The 18,853-nt window shown below is 53.3% G+C and overlaps 9 protein-coding genes across 9 annotated transcripts; 5 read left to right on the top strand and 4 right to left on the bottom strand.

The window, feature by feature from the left end:
- Positions 1-206: 206 nt before the first annotated feature.
- On the top strand, positions 207-1,658 carry M409DRAFT_24113 (uncharacterized protein; the record flags this gene model as incomplete). The annotated part of the gene is made up of 1 exon (XM_033807090.1): positions 207-1,658. The coding sequence occupies one exon, from the start codon at positions 207-209 to the stop codon at positions 1,656-1,658; it is 1,452 nt and encodes a 483-aa protein (XP_033666715.1).
- Positions 1,659-1,698: 40 nt separating this feature from the next.
- On the bottom strand, positions 1,699-4,305 carry M409DRAFT_67149 (uncharacterized protein; the record flags this gene model as incomplete). Its single annotated transcript, XM_033817281.1, has 1 exon — positions 1,699-4,305. The coding sequence occupies one exon, from the start codon at positions 4,303-4,305 to the stop codon at positions 1,699-1,701; it is 2,607 nt and encodes an 868-aa protein (XP_033666716.1).
- A 709-nt stretch (positions 4,306-5,014) lies between these two features.
- M409DRAFT_24115 (uncharacterized protein) lies at positions 5,015-7,042 on the top strand (the record flags this gene model as incomplete). Its single annotated transcript, XM_033807091.1, has 1 exon — positions 5,015-7,042. The coding sequence occupies one exon, from the start codon at positions 5,015-5,017 to the stop codon at positions 7,040-7,042; it is 2,028 nt and encodes a 675-aa protein (XP_033666717.1).
- A 243-nt stretch (positions 7,043-7,285) lies between these two features.
- M409DRAFT_24116 (uncharacterized protein) lies at positions 7,286-8,350 on the bottom strand (the record flags this gene model as incomplete). The annotated part of the gene is made up of 1 exon (XM_033807092.1): positions 7,286-8,350. The coding sequence occupies one exon, from the start codon at positions 8,348-8,350 to the stop codon at positions 7,286-7,288; it is 1,065 nt and encodes a 354-aa protein (XP_033666718.1).
- Positions 8,351-9,124: 774 nt separating this feature from the next.
- Positions 9,125-10,183, top strand: M409DRAFT_24117 (uncharacterized protein; the record flags this gene model as incomplete). The annotated part of the gene is made up of 1 exon (XM_033807093.1): positions 9,125-10,183. The coding sequence occupies one exon, from the start codon at positions 9,125-9,127 to the stop codon at positions 10,181-10,183; it is 1,059 nt and encodes a 352-aa protein (XP_033666719.1).
- A 155-nt stretch (positions 10,184-10,338) lies between these two features.
- On the bottom strand, positions 10,339-12,196 carry M409DRAFT_24118 (uncharacterized protein; the record flags this gene model as incomplete). The annotated part of the gene is made up of 5 exons (XM_033807094.1): positions 10,339-10,682; positions 10,738-10,846; positions 10,898-11,145; positions 11,198-11,872; positions 11,929-12,196. 5 exons carry the CDS (start codon positions 12,194-12,196, stop codon positions 10,339-10,341), a joined length of 1,644 nt encoding a protein of 547 aa, XP_033666720.1.
- A 711-nt stretch (positions 12,197-12,907) lies between these two features.
- On the top strand, positions 12,908-13,902 carry M409DRAFT_55692 (uncharacterized protein; the record flags this gene model as incomplete). Its single annotated transcript, XM_033813072.1, has 2 exons — positions 12,908-13,127; positions 13,184-13,902. 2 exons carry the CDS (start codon positions 12,908-12,910, stop codon positions 13,900-13,902), a joined length of 939 nt encoding a protein of 312 aa, XP_033666721.1.
- A 334-nt stretch (positions 13,903-14,236) lies between these two features.
- On the bottom strand, positions 14,237-15,772 carry M409DRAFT_67155 (uncharacterized protein; the record flags this gene model as incomplete). The annotated part of the gene is made up of 6 exons (XM_033817282.1): positions 14,237-14,486; positions 14,540-14,860; positions 14,920-15,028; positions 15,088-15,179; positions 15,283-15,334; positions 15,589-15,772. 6 exons carry the CDS (start codon positions 15,770-15,772, stop codon positions 14,237-14,239), a joined length of 1,008 nt encoding a protein of 335 aa, XP_033666722.1.
- An 898-nt stretch (positions 15,773-16,670) lies between these two features.
- M409DRAFT_55694 (uncharacterized protein) lies at positions 16,671-18,852 on the top strand (the record flags this gene model as incomplete). The annotated part of the gene is made up of 5 exons (XM_033813073.1): positions 16,671-16,755; positions 16,808-17,302; positions 17,361-17,395; positions 17,449-17,685; positions 17,737-18,852. 5 exons carry the CDS (start codon positions 16,671-16,673, stop codon positions 18,850-18,852), a joined length of 1,968 nt encoding a protein of 655 aa, XP_033666723.1.
- Position 18,853: the final 1 nt, after the last annotated feature.

Below are 18,853 nucleotides of genomic sequence, written 5' to 3' on the forward strand. Positions count from 1 at the left end.
CCATTATTAGCATTGCCGTAATGTGCTTCCATGCCTTTCCCACCTTCGCTTGGTTTTGCTAGGTAGGTGAGAGGAGGGGGACTTCCAAGGCGATTCTGACGAGATTACTTAGAGCTTGGCGGTCATTTGGTGTGTGCTATGTAAGTTGCCATTTTTCTCGTTTCTATTTGTACTCTACTCTTTTCCGCCTGCGTTTCTCGCGAAAAATGACTGCGCAATTAACCGCAGAGATCAAGCGTTTTCGAGCTTCTGCCTCGAATCCTCCTCCTTCCACCGGCTGCATGAAGCACTATGACGGTCTGGCTCATGACCATGACACAGGACAATATTCACTTTCGACGGCTCCAAAAGATGGACTGGACTTCGAACGCTCCAGCGCCTTGCACAACGCCATCGTCCGCCATGGCTGGGTTGCCCGAGGTCACCATCTATCCGAGTTGCCGCAAAGGACATATTGGGAACGATGGGCGCCGACTCTGACCCCGTACCAACTCGAGAGTCTTCGCGAGAGGTTGCATCCAAGCGTTCTAGCATTTCTTCAGCAGGCGCTCGAATTGCCAGATTTCTATCCTGGCACGTTCCAGCCACCGGTCTTCTTCTACCATCTCGTGGGTCTTAGTGCTCCGTTGGAGCTCTTTGCGAACCATGAAGAAACTGAGGGTGATCGGTATGTTACGCTGTATAGTCTGCAAGACGCAGTGGCGACAGAGGGCAGGCTGGCGGGTGGTGTGGTGTACGATCAAGTTCGGCATGAATGCGCTCTGATAAAAGATGTGGACGATACTCCAGCCTTGAGCTTCGAAGAGCGCCAGCTCTCCTGGAAGCCCCTGGAAACGATCCTAACCGAATATTGTGACATGATCGAGGCGGACAAAGTGGTGGCTCTTCCAAAAAGCGTGAAAGGACCAGAGCCATTCGAGTATGTTCGAAGTCCAGCAGGAGGCTACGCCATGAAAGCGATTCCAGAGCAGGAACTTCGAGATCCTAGGACTGGCGCCAGGAGGACGGAGAAGACATCTGATCCTTGGGTGATGGTCCCCTTCACCTCCAAGGATGTTGAGATGGCGGTTGTGGCATGGGACCGTCTGATCGAAGTGATTGAAGCCCGGATGCCAAAGCAGAGCTTTGTCAAAAAGTGTTGTCGAGAAAGTGTGTATTCGGTGAAGACTCCGGGACGAGCGGGTCTGCGACGAGACAGCTTCGCCTTCTCCTTCCTCAGTCGAGCTGCAAAACCAGGATTCTCGAAGATAGCTCCCGGGCTGAGACTCTTGACCGCAGAGGAATTCGTGCATCAGCCCTTCCAGGATGTGACACTTGGCCAGGCGTGCTCAACACCACCCATCCTGCTGCTCAAGAATGACGATCTGCCAGATGAAGAGCGCCGGCTGGAAGTCAGAGACGAAGTTCCTGCGGGACTGTGCCTTGGAGATTGCGATGCCGACAAGGCATTTCCGTACGAGAACGTGGTCCGAATGGTAGGTCCTATTCAGGGCCTCCTTGGCAGGCCAGATGAGAAACCGGATGAATTGCACGAGCTCCCAAGAGCGAACGAACTGCACAAGATCCTGGAAAGATTCAGTGACTTGGTGGAAAGTGGCCAATGGATCGTAGGCCCGGATGGAGTCGAAAGCAGAGCCATGCATATTGATGACTCGTAGCCTCGCAGCGAGATTTGCAATTCCTCATATCACGCAGTCATCACGAATGCGTTGGAGAATCCGTATTCAAAGCGCCATGCGGCGGGTATCCCTCCTCCTCGCTATAATGACGGAAAACCTCATCCCTCATCAGCACCCTCGGAGCTCGTCGGCCAGTGAACAGCTCGAACTGAGCGAACGCTTGCTCGGGAAGCATGTCGAGACCGTCCATCAAGATCCAGCCTTTACGGCCTTCGCTCTGAATTTGTCGGACCAGAGGCGTCACAATCGGCATGTACGCCAGCTCTACGACGACGCCACCTGTACGACTGCCAAGCCAGTCTTTGGGCAATGTGAAGTTGGTCGGTGTGCCATCAGCTGTTTGGGTTGGGATGCAGCTCACGATCATGGTTGGATGGCGCATGTTTGGTGGCCATTCGCTTTCGAACGATGCCAAAGGAATGACTGCAGTGGTCGCAGCGCTTGATGGGCTGAGTTCTGCAATCTCGTTCGTGCGAATCAGGCGGTTGTAGTGCTCAGCCAGTTCTTCTGCATTGCCTTTCGTGCGATTGCAGACAAAGATGTTCTGTACGCCGAGCGAGATCATGGCATATATAGCAGCGCGAGCCATGCCACCAGCGCCGCAAACAAGACCAGTACTTGACGGGCGAACGGTATTTGCGGGAGAGAGGCCACGCCGAATGCAAGCTCGTATGCCAATCCAATCTGTGTTGTCGCCATAAAGAGCTTTGACCGGGCCACTTCGGTTGCGTTCACGAAAGATACCAACCTCGCTGGAAACAGACTCGATAACGGAGTCGTTCCTGAGGGGAATGACTGTATTCAAGGCCCCGATCGCTTTGGCTTGAGGACTGAGCAGATCCATCATCGTGAGCGTCTTCGTCTTGAACGGCTGCACAATGGCTGCACCGCCAAAGTCGTGCTCCCTCACAAGAGCAACGAAATCTTCGAGCGTTGATGCGGAGTGCGTTCTGTACGAGTGTGGCATGCCGCAAGCGTCGTACGCTGCATTGTGCATCGCTGGCGAGAGCGAGAAGCTCACATTAGCACCGTAGATGAAGAATCGCATCGGCTCGTGTACAAAGCTTGCGAACAATGCTTCGTTCCGTTCTTTCGCAGTGACAAGGGGTAGTGCGTCGACTCTGGGCCTTTCAATGGTAATGTCGATCGGCCTGTTTGGTGCAGCGACTGGCGTTAAGATATTGTTGAAGCACATTGATGTTCGTCCTTGCCTGCCCGTGCAGTACGCTATCAGACGTGTGCCATGACCTGCATGTAGACTCTGCACACGCTGCTGGAATGCTTGGATGGCGAAGTTGTCTGCGAGCGTTCCGTCAGGCATTGTAATCTTCACCAAATCACACCCGAGAGATTGGGCCTTTCGATAGATGTCCAAGCACTGCTGGCTCTGCCAACCATCATGAAGGCGTTGAGAAGCCAGAAACTCGCCAATGATCTTGGTCCTTCCCTTGGTCGCAAGAAGGTACTTCAGCTGGATATCTTCCAAGGTAAGATCCAGCGCGCAGTACTCCGGTGCCAGACGAAGACAGTACTCGAGCAATTGAGACCTGCTCACTTGCTTGGACTTCTTGGAATCCTCCTCTTTCGCCACTACGATGGTAATGGGCAAGATTGTCGAACGTCTCAAATTCGCGAAAGCCTCGCTCACCAGGTTGAAGCAGCTGTGTTTCCCAAGTTTCCAAGTATCGCTGTTTCGCGGGCTCGTGCTAACATCGAGTTGCACTGCATCTACGCCGATTTGCGCATCGTCCAGGTTCAATCTATGGGCAACGACGTCCTCTGCGGATAATGTCACGGCAGAGGTGAACTCCAGCTTGTCGACGCTGATTTGCGATAGTGGATAGGCGGATTGATGTGATCTGCCTCTGTCGTGGTCTCCAATGATATTTCGCAACAGCTTGAGGAAATCATGTTCCGCACGCTTCAGAGTAAGGAACGGCCCGTTCACAGTCCTGCTGTATGGAGTTTTGCCATCGTGCGAGGCATCCTTGTCAAGCAATTCGCTGACATTGAAGAATTCATAATTCGAGCATTCTCGCAACAAAGCCTCGCTTGCACGAATCAAGTCCTGAATCCTCTCTTCCGTCCAGACGCGGATGTAAGTTGAAATTCCAGGTACGTCCCTCGTCACGTATATGACAGGATGGGATTGAGCGAACTCTTGGAGCAGCTTGGCACCGTCGCTTTCGAGGTCGGCGAAACTGCAAATGATCACAGCATGCCTGCCGTGAGCTGTCAAAAGTTGCTTCAAGACTTCGCAGTGCTTCCTGTGGTATTCTGCTGGGCCATGTAGTTTTCGGTACACAGTCCTGGATGATCCGGCGGCTTCTGCAAAGGCTCTATCAGACTCGATCATGCGTCTTGAGTAAGCGGTAGCAGCGAGAAATCCAAGAGAGCTTTTGCCTACACCTCGAACGCCGATGAGCAGAACTGAGGCATCCGACTTGAACGCGATCTTCCGAGGTAGCGATTCGAGCCTTCCGACATTTGATGCAGGTCCGTTTGGAGGTGTGGGCGTCGCACTGGATTCTCTTGACTTCGGGACTTGGTGGATAAGAGGTTCCTTTGAGTTAGGTCTGTTCATGTCCTGGAAAGACCGCTTGACGCCTGCATGCATTGTCGCCATACTGTGTTGAACTGGATGGAAGTCAGCGTGTGCCATCTTGTTTCGAGCTGTTATCGATGCATCAACATTGACGGCATTGCTTTAGCAATGGAGATGGACAAGGACTAGATTCAAACGAGCATGAAACTGCTGCAATAGCCAAGTGGCTCGGGATATCTTACCCGGTACACAGGCTCAAGCATGTGAGAAGTCAGGTGAGTGAGACTTGCACCGACGGAAGTGGATCACTCCGATCTTGAGTCCACAAAGACAGACGAACTCGTGCTGAGCGCCTCATTCGTTCCCAATCATGGCACATTGTGCAGAGCGGGTGACTAGGACGACACGACTGTGGTGTTGCTACAAGCCTGGAAATTGATACCTCCGGCGGAAGAGTCTTTTCCCGGACGAATCATCGTGGCCGCCGTTTGGGTTGTGGAGGCTTGTCCTTGTGTGTTGACACGTCCGTGTGACGAGCAGAAGCTAGCACCGGCATTCGTCTTGGGCACTTGTTCGCCTGGCGATAAAATCAATCAATAGGAGGAGAGACGAGGTGGTATCTTCGAGGATGACGACCTGCTGCTGCCGCCATTTGCCCCGGCCTGCTCCTCCTCCCCCACTTCTCCCCATTCGCTCCGCACGGTGGTGAGACCCACTGTGAACACACTTCACCAGCCAACTTGGCCTCGTTTCTCAGCACGTTGTTGATGGCAGACTATGCCGTGCTGCCATGTTGCAGGATATCCACGATGGGCCGTCAGAGAGAGACACAGATACCACAAGCCGCAAGCGACCATCTCAGACCGGAGAGCCGGCAGCGAAGAAAGCAGACCGAGCAAAGCGTGTTCGCGTCTCCAGGGCCTGCGATCAATGCCGAGCAGGGAGAGAAAAGTGTGATGGAGCACAGCCTACTTGCCAGACATGCGAGATCCAGAACCGGTCTTGTACTTACCATGAGCAGCCGAAGAAGAGAGGCATTCAGCCAAACTACATTCGAACCCTGGAGCTGACACTCGCCTGGCTTTTGCAGACCTACCCTGGATGTGAGGTGAAGCTGTCTCAACTACTTCCGAATCCGAACGAAGAAGTCCATCAACTTATTGCCTTCAAGGAGGCTAATGCATCAGACGCTTTGCACGCAGTTTGGAGGAACGGCATTGTCTGTAGACAGATTGACCAACTTCTGTCCGGTGCCACCATCGAGATCCCACAGCAGACCGACGATGATTCAGGTGCCGCACAGCTCAATGACAGTGCCTATGGAGGAAACGGTACTGATTTCGGCGAGGTCAATGTGCCGTACCATTCGCCACCTCAGTCAGCACCCTCAGATGGGCATGCAGCCTTGTTGGATGTACAAGGCTCTGGGCTACCTTTCTCGCCCCCTCAAGGCTCTTTCAGTCAACCGCAATCAAGTGTGGCTAGGTTGCAGCTACCGACGAAGGCATGGTCCATGCTAGAAGACTACTTTACCTTCACCCAGACTTGGCTTCCCATCACTGAAAAGCATGACATCTTGAAACTCATGTACTCGTACCCTGCACCTGGCTTACCCAGGAACGAAGCTGTCTCGTCTGACCACGCCGAGCTTTGGAGCATAATGACTTGGGCGGCCGCGCGAATGGAAGGCGAGGCTAGGATGGAAGCTTCTCGATGCAGAGACATCGCCAGATCTCTGATTCCAAAGGAGGCCAACATAACTCTTGGCCATGTCAAGACTCTACTCATCTTGGGCCTCGTCGACTTGTTGAACGCCACTCTACTGCCTGCTTGGCTCACAATCGGATCCGCCGTCCGTCTAATGGCCCATCTTACCTCTCAAGAGAACACTGGAAGCTCGCTCATAGGAGATCGCGTGAAGCATACGTACCTTGCGGCGTTCGTACTCGAAAGCACTATTGCCTCACAAACTGGAGCCTTGGCCCATTTGAAGCCAGAAGACATCACTTCAGTTGGTCCTGTTGAGGAAGACGGACTGGACGAATGGTCGCCTTGGCAAGACCCAGCGAATGAATCAGGCTCACAGAAATCACCAGCCAGGTCAATAAGTACTTTTAACGAGCTCGTTCGCATGGCTCTTCGCAGACCGCCGAGTCTCACGGCGACTCCCCAAAGTCCCCATCCTCCTCAGGAACTGAGTGTTGTCTTTGACTTACTTCGCAATGGCAGCGCAAACAACAGCAGGCAGCATCCATCTGCGCTTCTGGCCAACCGGCGTCAGTCGGACCAAAACACCGATTTAAATAATCTACCAACAGTCGGAGCAACCTCTATTACTCACGCCCGCACGCATTCCTCTCCAATGGATTTCTGGAATGTACAGCCTTCAGGATCACAAGGCCTACAGGGCATGTCTTTAGAGACTCAGTACCCATTCATGAGCATTCCAAACGAGACGACAGAATCTCTACCAGGAAGTACACCGGCACAAATGACAGTCTCCACAGCCACTCCCTCCCTTTGGCTCGGTGAGAGCTCTCATGCCCGAATGCCGGAACCACACCAGCATTCGCAAGCGGGACCTACTAGTCAGGCTGGAGCAGGAGGGGACATTTTCGAGGAGTTGGCCATGCTCGATCGCACTGACTCGACCCAGAAACCAAACTTCATGGAGAACCTGGGATTTGGGCCTGATTTGGACCTGGCAGAGTTCTTCGGGGCCGATTATCAGCCTTCGGATCCTTTGCTGGCTTATATGCAGCCCAACGAGTTTGCAGACTTCTCCCAAGCATACGAGGCTGAGAAGGACGCTGGTTGATAAGCCTCATGGAGGAAGAGATGAATAAGAACTGCCGCACAATGACGATGTGCAGCATCCATCCAAGATATCACGCCAACGACAGTGAAAATTCTAGGATCGCTCACGCAAAATTCCTTTTCAAAGGGTATATGGGTATCGTTACCATTACAATGCTCATCGATCCGTCTATGCTTCTATCTTTCTATGCTGCGGCCAAAGCCACTCGCTGCATTCAAACGCCATCTCCACCTTGTCGGCAAGTCACAATTGGGCGCGTGGCGCTTGCTCGAGAGCTGGTTGGGGACGACCGTTGGCCTCTTTTTTGTCGAGATCGAAGTCGGCAACGATCTTTTGCCACGAGATAGCCGCACGTCGTGCATGTTGCTCAGGCACTGAAGATTGAGGCTCAATCAGTGTGCGGCTAAATAGCTCTGCACTGAGGTAGCCTTCGTAGCCAAGGTCCACGATGAGGGCCTTGAGAATGGCCTTGATGGGAAGATAAGCGCCTCGATCTTCTTCGCCGTAGAACAGCCGGCAATTCCTCGACCAGCTCATTCGAGGACATTGCTCTGGGTTGTAGAACTCGTGGTCTTCCAAAAGGGGTTTTGATAATCGTTCTGCGTCAACGACTTGGACGAAGGCGATCTTCTTGACATCGACGGTCTGCACAAGCCGCTTTAATGATGCTTGCATATCGGCGTCGGCGTTTGGGTTCTTCCCTGCAGGCGAGGTCGGGTCCGCGTATACTCGTCCAGCGAAGTTGTACGTATCGAAGCAGATCTTGAAGTTGGGACGATTTACCCGACACACGACTTCGTAGCATCGTTCCCAAAGATCGACATGTGTTCCCCAACACAACGCCTCATATGCGAATTCTATACCTTCCGGAGCACCAAGATCCGCAACCTCGACCATATCCTGAGTAATGAGATCCAGGTCCCCACTCACAAGCTCCTCAGGCAAGCAAGTCGACGGAATGGCAATCAAGCTCGTCCCCAGATTCTTCGCCAGCTCGATCCAAAGCTTCATCTCTTCGACCCTTTCCGCATGCTTCTCTCGGTCTCGAAGGCCATCGTAGTGCATGAAAGGTTGCAGGCAGATGATGGATATACCTCGCTCGTCACATAAGGATCGGACTTCGTGGGCGGCTTTGATGTGGTTTTCGGGAGTGGCGCCTCCGGGAAATTCTTTAGCAACGTAGAACAAATCTTCGTAGAAGAGCTCGATGTCGAAGCCGTGCCGAGCGGCTTGGTCGAGTTTGGAGGGGAGGTCGTGGACCCAGGCGCGGCCGAGGGAGTGTGAGCAGATTGCTGGACGGCAAGGCATGTTGTCGACGAGGAGAGATAGAGAGTTTGGAAAGGGCGATTCTCAAGGAGAGGAACAAAAAAGCTGCAAGTTACCTTTTGAAGTAGCAAGGCACGAGATAGGTATTGCGTGAGGTCGTACAGTAATCGTTCTCGGATCAACCCATGTGATACGACGTCGCGTAAAGTGCAACACCAAACACAGGCCTTTCTCTTTCCCTATCGCTCCTGCCTGAATGGGACCCACACCGTCTGGAAGGACTTTATCATGGTGAGCCACGTTCTCGTGAGGAAGTCCGGAGCTGTGTTTAGTCTGCAGGATGAATGCAAGCGCGGCCTGGGAAAAGCGTTGGCGAGGCTGGAAAGAGTTCTTCCACGCGTGAGAGACAGGCGAGAAAGACATGGGACGTTTTGGCGACCGTCTATGTTTAGATTTTGTGTCAGGGGCGACTGCACGAGCTGTATGGCCTTGCTTCGGTGCGACTTGAGAGATACGGTGTGCATGAGTCTAGAGTAGATCAAGAAAAGAACATCTTCAACAGCAGGACGGTCTAGGATTAGCGCCACAAGAAGACAAGCGGGTCATTCACCTAACTGTGTGGTGGCCTGAAAGACACCTCTTCCAATGGATCTGAAAAGGATGAAAGAATAAACACCCCCGAGTCAAGACTTATCCACAAACGAAGGATGGACACTCACGAAGCGAGAACAATGCGAGAGTGAGCGAGAGCAGTGACCTCGACGGACTCCACTCTGCGTTATCGTTGACATCTCCCTCCTGCTGCAAGCGACGAAAATGCCAGCCGACATCCTCACTATCGCCGTAATTGGCACAGGCCTCATTGGGCCAAGACACGCCCAAAGCGTGCAGTCAAACCCGGACGCGAGGCTGCTCTGCGTCGTGGACCCTCGGCTTGAAGCGAAGGAGGTAGCTGAGGCCTTCGGCGTGCCCCTTTTCGAGAGCATTAAGCAGATGGTAGCAGAGGGTCACCGTCCAGATGCTGCGATTGTGTGTACTCCCAACAGCACACACGTCGCTGTGAGTTTAGAGCTCTTCAAGGAAGGCATTCATGTGCTTGTAGAGAAGCCTATATCCATAGACATTGCTTCTGGAAAGCAACTCATCACTGCTGCCGAAGAGGCAGGAAGGCATTTGCTCGTTGGTCATCATCGACGCTTCAATCCATATGTCACAGCTACCAAGAACGCACTGCTTGAGGGGGCAGTTGGTCGTCCCATAGCAGTCTCAGGCCTCTGGGCAACCTACAAGCCAGGTTCCTACTTCGCACCCCCAACAGCATGGCGTGCAGAGGCCTCCAGCGGCGGCCCCATCCTTATAAACCTCATCCACGAGGTCGACATCCTGCAATATCTCCTCGGTCCCATCTCCCGCGTGCACGCCGAGAAGACACTTTCTCAACGCGGACATCCAGCAGAAGAAGGCGCCGCGATCCTCCTGCGCTTCGCCTCCGGCGCCGTAGGGACCTTCATCCTCTCAGACGCCACGCCTTCTAATCACTTCTTCGAGAGCGGCACTGGTGAGAATCCCAAGCTGCCACATTCTGGCGAGGATTTCTACAGGATCTTTGGAAGTGAGGGGACGTTAAGTGTGGGTGATATGAAACTTCAGAGATATAGAGAGGGGGGGCAAAGGACTTGGGAGAGGTTGTTGAGCGTGGAGGATGTGGAGGTTGGGAACGAGGTGCCGTTTGATGAGCAGGTGAAGAATTTGGTGGGCGTTATTAGGGGAACGCAGGAGCCGAGATGCACGGGGGCGGATGGGTTGAGGGCGTTGGTTGTTTGTGATGCTGTCAAGAAGGCTATGGAGACGGGGCAGGCGGTTGATATAGAATGATGAATAAGAATGCAGTCCATAGATTTGACGTTTCGATTCATACAAGTCGTACTGCGAGAGCAGAGCTCCATCGCCTATCTGGCCTTTGTACACCGTATCCTCATAGCCATACAAGCTAGCGATCGTTACCATTCAATCCCATACTCTAGAGACAATCAAATATCACTGTCCCTCTCCATAGTCTTCTCAACATGGTCCATCTTCTCCTTTGCAACACTCAAACCCGCACCTTCGGCATCGTGACGGAACTCAGCATCCCTTTCACGATCCTGGTCGATAATGATCTTGTTCGCCTTTCGCACAGGCTTGGTCTCGAACAGGCGGTCCATATCCTCGAGTGGGATGGACTTGGTCTCTGGCAAAAGGAACCAGACGAAGACGATACTGGCAATCATCATGGAGGCGAAGAAGAAAAAGACACCGCAACCGCTGTTGCCCATCGTGTCGAACATTTGGGGAGTGAAGCGAGAGATGATGAAGTTCCAGAACCAGTTGTTGGCTGGTCCACTGTTAGCTTCCGTAAAGTATGTGGAGGTCATTCAAGGTATGCTTACCTGCTGCAGAGGCTTGACCCAGGCCACGAGTGTTCATGTCGAACATTTCGGAGTTGATGACCCAAGGGGTACCGTTCCACGATGGCGTGTAGAAGGCTGTCCACAGGTACTATCGAACAGTCAGAATTTACATCGCTTTGCAAACATGATGGTTGCTTACGAAGAAGAATATGGCAGCAATGCCACCGCTGCTCAAGCTGCCGGAGGTCTGAGACACATCCCTAGTGGAAATGTAGCCACCGATAATCCACATGCAGATGGAACCGCCAGCAGCACCAATGATGAGCAGGTTCCTTCTTCCGAGGTTGTCAATGAGGAAGAACATCCACACAAAGGTCAGGACAGTCTTGATGACGCCAAAGATACCAGTGGTGAGGAAGCCAGTGTTGGTCCCGGAGACACCAATGGCTGCGAAACTTGTTAGTAATCGTTTGAGATCGATACTAGATGTATCGCTCACCTTCAAATACGGTTGGAGAGTAGTAATTGATGGCGTTGATTCCGGATCCGTTCTGCCACATGAAGAGCAGGCCACCAAGGATGAATCGCCATTGTACCTTGCGGCTGCGGCCGACAGCCTTGAAAGGCTTCCAGAAGCCCTCACCGATGGTCGCGGCCTGCTCCTCCATAGCAGCGTCCAGCATTGCCACCTCTTCTACCATGTAAAGCTCTTCAGCTCCTAGGTTTCGCATCCAGCACAGGTTGTTCAACGCCTGCTCGCGGCGATGCTTGCTCAACAACCAGCGTGGGCTCTCCCTGATCCAGAAGGCTCCAGTGAGAAGCAGTCCAGCTGGGATGAGTTGGACCGCGAAGGGAATGATCCATTGCTTGTGGCTCGGTGCCATGGTCTCAGAGAGGCCGTAATTGATCCAGAATCCAACGAGGCCTCCGATCTGCCACCCAAGCTCGTATATGCCGACAATGCGGCCACGGATTGCAGGAGGTGCAATCTCACTGATGTAGATTGGCGTGATCATGGAGGCCGCACCGACTCCAATACCAGCAAGGACTCGTCCGGCGTATATAAGGCCAAGGCCACGGTCGCCGTTGGCACCCAACATCAGGCCAGCGCCGAGTATGAAGACGAGGGAGAAGATGATGAGACTCAGCTTGCGGCCGAGATAGAATGCAGAGGCTAAAGATCGTCTTGTTAGTGACGTCTCATGGTCAAAATGGCGCTGTGCTACTCACGGTATGCAAAGAACGAGCCAAAGAAGGCGCCCGCTTGGTAGATGGAAACGATGTTGGACTTGACGAGAGCGAGATGCGAATCGCTCATCTCGCCGAACTTGAACTCGTCCATAAACGCCGGCAATGCCAATGTCGTGCCGATGAAGGCAGAGTCGTAACCGATCATGCATGAGGCGAAACTGGCAATCGCTGCAGATGCGTAGACTCTCCAGTTGTAGACGTTCTTGGGCGTCGGTCGGTCCTCGACTAGGGTGAGGAAGCCTCCCATGGTGGATAGTTGGGCGTGATTGTCGTGTCGTAGTCGAAGGAAGCAAGGAGGATGACTCGAATAGACTCCTTACAGAAGCTGTCAACCTAAACAGACTTTTGACCTGAGCAGAAAAGACAATGTCCTGTGAAAACCCCGGGGAAAGATATGGCTTATTACCACCTCACACAATGAGCCCCACGGGGAAGACGTATGAACAGGATGGGTGAATGAAAAGCGTCGCCATGGTCATCGTCGTAATCTGGCCTCCGCCATGCGGGAAGAGAATTCTCGCGCTACGCCAGCAAGTCCACCGCCCAGACTCGACTTTGCCGTGGCGAGAAAAGCCCAGCTTGGGAGCGAGATGGAGGTGATCTGCGCCGACTCCACGTTTGTCTCCACACGAACGTGCCGCCGAGCCGCCAGTCGCCGATTGCGCATGGCCGTCACATGGTGGATAAAGGCACTCCCGGTCCGAGCTTTGAGATGAACTTTCTTTCCCCATGGGTGTCGCCACGAGGCGGAGGCAGTGGAGGAAACGTACGAAACATTCAATCAGGCTGACTGAAAGCTGCGTGACGATTGGGTGAATTCGGAAACGTACCGTACTTACACCTTTGATCAAGTTTCCTCGCTGAGTCCTCTTTTTCGAGAGCATCTTTTTCATCCAAAGGACTGCGAAGCCTAGACTCAAGTCCAATCAAGGCCCAACAAGACGTATTTTCGGCCAACATGGAAACGCAACAGCAAGAAATCGTCACCTGTCCGGCACCAGCAGTCGATCATTTCGAACGCCACGGCTACCTGTTCGGATATCCAATCGCCCACTCTTACTCGCCGTTCTTACACAACACAGTCTTCGAGCAACTAGGCCTACCATTGGGTTTCTCTTTGCTGGAATCGACAGACATCGACCAATTCCTCAGACTGATCAAAGACCCAAGGCTTTACGGTGAGCTCGAGATCGGTCCATTCTTCGGAACAATCTAAGCTAACGTCCCTCACCAGGCTCCGCAGTGACGATGCCATTCAAAGTGGCCATAATTCCGCACCTGGATGACCTCACGGATGAAGGACGTGCCGTAGGTGCGGTGAATACAATCTTCCGGCGAGGCGACAAGTTCATCGGAACCAACACGGACACGATAGGAGTCCGGGAGAGCTTCTACCAGAACATCGCTGAGCCTGATAAACTCTTTCACGGCCGGCCTGGTATGGTCATAGGCGGCGGCGGCGCTGCACGGTCGGCTGTGTATGCGTTAGTCCAGTTCATGAAGTGCCGGACTGTCTATCTCGTCAATCGAGATGCGGGTGAAGTCGACGCCGTGATAAGCTGGTGCAAGTCACAAGGGTATGGCGATGGTCTGGTGCATGTGACCAACGCTACTCAGGCGGAAGGGCTTGAGGGTCCAGGGGCCATCGTCGCCTGCGTGCCTAACTTCCCCCCTTCTACCGACGCAGAGAAGGAGGCGAGAAGAGTGGCAGAGGTGTTCCTCAACAAGCCTCACAAAGGAGCGATGTTGGAGATGTGCTACCATCCCTCTCCATGGACAGAACTCGGTGGCATCGCGGAGAAAGCTGGCTGGCAGGTCATTATTGGAACCGAGGCAATGATCTATCAAGGTCTGCAACAACATACTTACTGGCATGGCCGGACGCTTGATCAGCTCCCCGTTAAGGAGGTGAAGGAAGTGATCGCGAAGGAGTTGGCAAAAGCACGGTTGTAGGCAACTGTTCAGGAAATGCCGTGTGTTGGACGCGTTGCTGTTTGATGTAGTAGTTGTAGCGCTGTACTTCCGCGTGGAGCCACGAGGTTACACCAACACCTTTATCGTCTTGGCATCGATATACCAAGTCAGGCTGAGATCACCGTGGTACTGCAATATCGGCACGCCCTCGGTATGCCTCGGGCCGGGAAGAGAGCCATTTCGTCGCGGGCGTCCTCGTATAGACAAGTTGTCGTTGTATTCTTAGCTGATTAAACAACGCCAATACTGATCCTTCTGTAGTAACAAGCTCATCTAGTCAGCTCCCCGTTTGCTTAATGCAGACGTTGCTCTTTTACTGTACGCCGGGTCTGTTGTAGTCCAGTTGTTGGACCCTTCGCCAGACCTCTCTGACGGTACGTTCCTGCGTCTGCCGTCCGGTCTCAGTTGCCGAGTCTCCAGCTGGACGGAGAGCAAGATACAGTCGACTGCCGAGATGTGCGTCTAATACAGGAGCAGTGCTTGGGTCGTTTGGAGGGTTAGCAGATGTCACCAAGCCTCCTGCTTCCTTCAAAAGGCAAATGCCGGCTGCAACGTCCCATTCCCTAAACAGCCACATGTCAGAAGGATCATATAAAATAGGGCTGTGGGAGCGCACCAGCATCCTCCCTCCCACCAGATGTCGAAACTGCCCATCGCACAGTATGCAAGATCAAGCGTGGCGCTGCCGAGACTGCGCACACCATGCACGTGGCCGCCCTTACCGTCTCGACCTCCCAATTCAGCTGCCATGTTCATAAAACTGTTCACTTTCCGGTGAAGGTTGCCATTAGGCACGTCTCGTCTGTCCTTACCCCATTCGCAGGAGAAGATGCAACCTTTAGGTGCACTCTCCGGTAACGGCGGTATTGGCGACCGGTCAAGAGGCAACGAGATAGTTTCATTCAGCCATGCACCTTGCCCACGGCATGCAGTAAAACTAATGTCAGAACGGTTAGTCAGTAGTCATCCCCAGACGTTCCGGCTTAGGGCACGTACAGTTGCCGGAGGAATGGCGCATTGATGGCTCCGATCATTGGTTCTCCATTCCATGTGAATGCAATGGAAACACAGTAGAAGGGGCACAAGTGGATAAAGTTTACGGTACCTGCGTGTGCGTTGATGAGCAAGGCCGCACGAATCCAACACAGATACATCAGCACTCACCGTCTAGTGGATCGACACACCAGGCCGGCCCTGTTGGTGGGATTAGGTACATTTTTGATCCCCCTTTACTGTACGACTCTTCGCCACAGAATCTGAAGGCAAATTGAAGTCAGCAAGTCCATCGGCCGATATGTCATGACAGCAGCGATTCTATCGCCCTGGGCTTCCGCACGAATCTTGCAGAATGTGACGTACGCGTGAGAAGGATACTTTGCCTGAATGCTTGAGCGAATGAAGGCCTCGACATCTTTACTTCCAGTATCGAATCAGTTCTCTGTTGTTGTAGCGCTCGGACGTAGACAAGCCAAATATTGCGTAGAGTTCGACTTGATGAACTCTCCTAGCGAAGCCATCCTCAAGCAGGTAATGTTCGAGAAGCTTTGCGCGCCAGGAACATCAAGCATATCCCTTAGGGCTTTGACAAGACCGCAAAGGGCTTGGAAAAGACCCTAGAAAGTGTGGCCTGGAGTCCTTCAAGGCCAACGAGTAGAGGAGACTGACCTTCGTCCGTTTGTGTTACGAGATCGACGGCGGATTCCTTCTCGACATGGCCTTCTCGAACAGTCTTCCCGGCGCGCAGCTCGACGGCAGCAAGTAGCATTTGACCCGCGTCTTTGGCCAGCTGCACCGCAAATCGATGGATCTCGGCCAATTCGGTCTCCTCCAGAGCCGATCGAGCCGCCATGACTGCCCTAGAGATCGGCGGGATGGTGTTGTGTCTTGATGAATAACGCAACACGGCTGTGAGCGGCGCGATCGTTGTCGATGGAGTGAAGTGGTTGCGATGGGGGAGCAGGTCGACGTGCAGTCTGCGACTGAAGTGCAAGACCCACCACGCCTGTAGGGTTCCAATCAGCGGGAGCGCGAACCCGTTCAAGCCTAGCCTGATCCCAGCCGGACGTCTCTCTAACTCCGTGCCGTATGCTCACAACTCCTCGCTGACTCTCCGCGCATGCAACATTATTCGCTTCCCCGTCACCAGCCTCACGCCCGCGCTCCGCCCGTCGCTTTGGGGCCACGAAGGATGGCCGGGGGTGAGACGGTGAAACTCGGCGGCAGTGGCGCCCTCTGAGGCATAGAACTTAGCCGAGATGGTATTATTCGAGTCGGCCGCAGTGCCCGATGCGCACCCCAGCGATTGGCCGAGCGCAACTCCTCTTTCAAGTGCGCTGTAGTTGCGCCTCCGATCCATACTCCATTTGGGTACCGCTCAATTGTTGTTGGCAGGCAGCATACTACAGCTGAGTTTGAGTTTAGAGCTGGCTCTGTAACTGGCAATCCGTGGGAAATGCCCTTCGACTCTGCATCGCCCTGGCGAGCGCTCGCACGTTACTACGATGGCGATGGCGCAGCGTCATCCATTCAAAGCTGGGAGACTCCCTCGACGACTTCCAGACCGAGATATCAAGGCCTATAACAACCTCCAGGACGAGTTACACGGAGCCTGACTTGGAACGAAGCCTTCGTATCACGACATACAATACCGTCTTTGCTGTCAGCTAGTCTGGAATACGACCTCATCAGGCAGCCCACTAGTGACGAGTTTGTTTCGCGGATACATTTCGCTTTCGCCAAGCGGCAATATGCTTGAATTCGTGCATGTCAGCGGTTCGTCTGGAGGAAAGGATCTCCAGACGCGGAGAAAAGTCCGCTCGCAAGCAATGCGAGGTGAGCATGGTGCTTGGAAGTTCTTCTTTCTGGTTCACTAATCTTGCCTTAGACTTTCGAAGACGCCAGAGAGAAGAGCGCGAGGCTGGTAAGCCGGGTGCCAAGCCTCATGGCAAACGACTCTCTGTGCCACACAGTCGAAGCGTCAGTCCAGCATGGCCAGGACGGGAGCGTGCAACATCAACAAGCTCGATGTCGACAGAAGCGTCATCATCTCGAAGACATTCCTCGAGAAGCGCCGCCAGCCCTCGACCCATGCCGTTCGTCTCGCAAAAGGATGGCGAGAGCTCTTTCCAAGCCATGCACATATCGCAGCCATCGTCGACGACTCAATTCGACATGAGCGCTGTCGACGCCATGGAGAATTGGCAGCTCGACCCTAAATCGACGCAGATGGATTCGTTGTCTGCGTACTGGCAGCCTGCAATGACAGGAGAGCCGTCGCCCTCTAACGTCACCCAAGAGCAAGCAACATGGCTCAACGACTCAGACGACTTCTTCGGATCGACCGCTCAGATAGGGCAGATGCTCGGATTCTGCCGGTCTTGTGCGTCAGTCTCATGAGGCTCTTGGTATCCATGAAACAGTAACTAACACGACAACAGATCTCCATTGGCTTCTTCCTGGTGTCGAAACGAAGGTTGGTCAATGCCAGCCGATACACTCTTAGTCAACGACTAACGAAACTCACAGACTGCGGGCAAAATGCTTGGTCAGGCTTGGGACCAGAGTCAGTGTCCGATGCTCCTAGCAGCGTGCTGTCTGGCTTCGGTTGGTCACCTTGACGCGGTCCAGCCCAATAGACCGCCTGGCAACTACGAGGTATACAAAGCAAATGTACTTCGTCATATTAGCAGACGTATGCAGTCGCCTGACTTAGCAACTACTGATGAGACTGTTGGCGCGCTGGCATGTTTACTGTCGTTCGAAGTAAGGACAGCAAATAGCTCTGCATCATGGCATGTGCTGACCCTTTCTCAGATGTCGAAAGGCAGTACAGAAGCCCTGACACACTTGCAAGGCCTTCAGAGTGTAATTGCACTAAAAGGAGGTCTCGATAAACTTCAGCTTCAAGGGGTTCCGATGATGATCAAAACGCTGGACTTACTCTATGCGGTCCTATTCGACAGCGAACCAATCCTGATAAACTCTCAAACACTTAAGGCCACCAATACGTCGTCGTCTGAATCGCCATCCGACTTCGACGCTTTCGCGAAGCTAATACCGATTCTCGTCGCCGAGCAAGAAGCCTTGCAGCAATCCAACCAGGTCTTGCACGCCGAGCAGCTAGAAGGGTTGCCTATGATACTACAAAATGCATCATCCTGCCTACAAGCCGATTCAAACAATTCGTCTTCACATCCCACGACCGATTCGGAGGCTACAGAGACGTTCAGAGCGGGCCTAGTGGCCTTCGGTCAACATGCATGTATGGAGGATCAACTGAATCCGGACTCGATCCACCTGGGACGATGCTGCTACTTCACATTGTCAACCCTGTTCAACGTGATCGTCAACAAAGCACCACATCGGCATGCAAAGAACCAGAAGCTCGTGGAACACGTGTTTGACGCCATCCAACGGGTCAAGAACAGCACCTGGGCGTCAATACCATATCTTCGACTGCTCGTCCTACTATCTGCAGCGGTGACGACCAATGCTCAACACATGAAGAGTTTCTTCAAAGCCGAACTTGTGAGGAGCATCTATCAAATGGGTGTAGATGAATGGAAACGGATCGAGACCTTCGTCGTTCGATTCCTGGAGATGAAGCGGGTGTTGGAACGACCAGAACGAAGATCAAGTGCACCTATGGAAATGGACGTCTCGACAATGGTGCCAGCAAGTCCGGTGGTCGCGCAGCCTTGGCAGATATCACAAGGCCGTGGGTCAACATCACTTAGGCCTGACGGAGTGAATTCGTCCACAGCGTATGAGGCCAACATATGTGCCGTAGGGGGCACAAACCTCCCTTCCTCTGACATCACAGCAAAGGCAGTGCCGGCCTCGACAGTAGCCGCTGGGTCTTTGCTTTCAACGCCCTTTGAGGAGAACATAGATCCGTTTCTAAGATTTGGTACAACAGAAGAGTATTGAG

Source organism: Zasmidium cellare (genome assembly GCF_010093935.1).
Source record: "Zasmidium cellare ATCC 36951 unplaced genomic scaffold M409scaffold_21, whole genome shotgun sequence".
Classification (NCBI taxonomy): Eukaryota; Fungi; Ascomycota; class Dothideomycetes; order Mycosphaerellales; family Mycosphaerellaceae; genus Zasmidium; species Zasmidium cellare.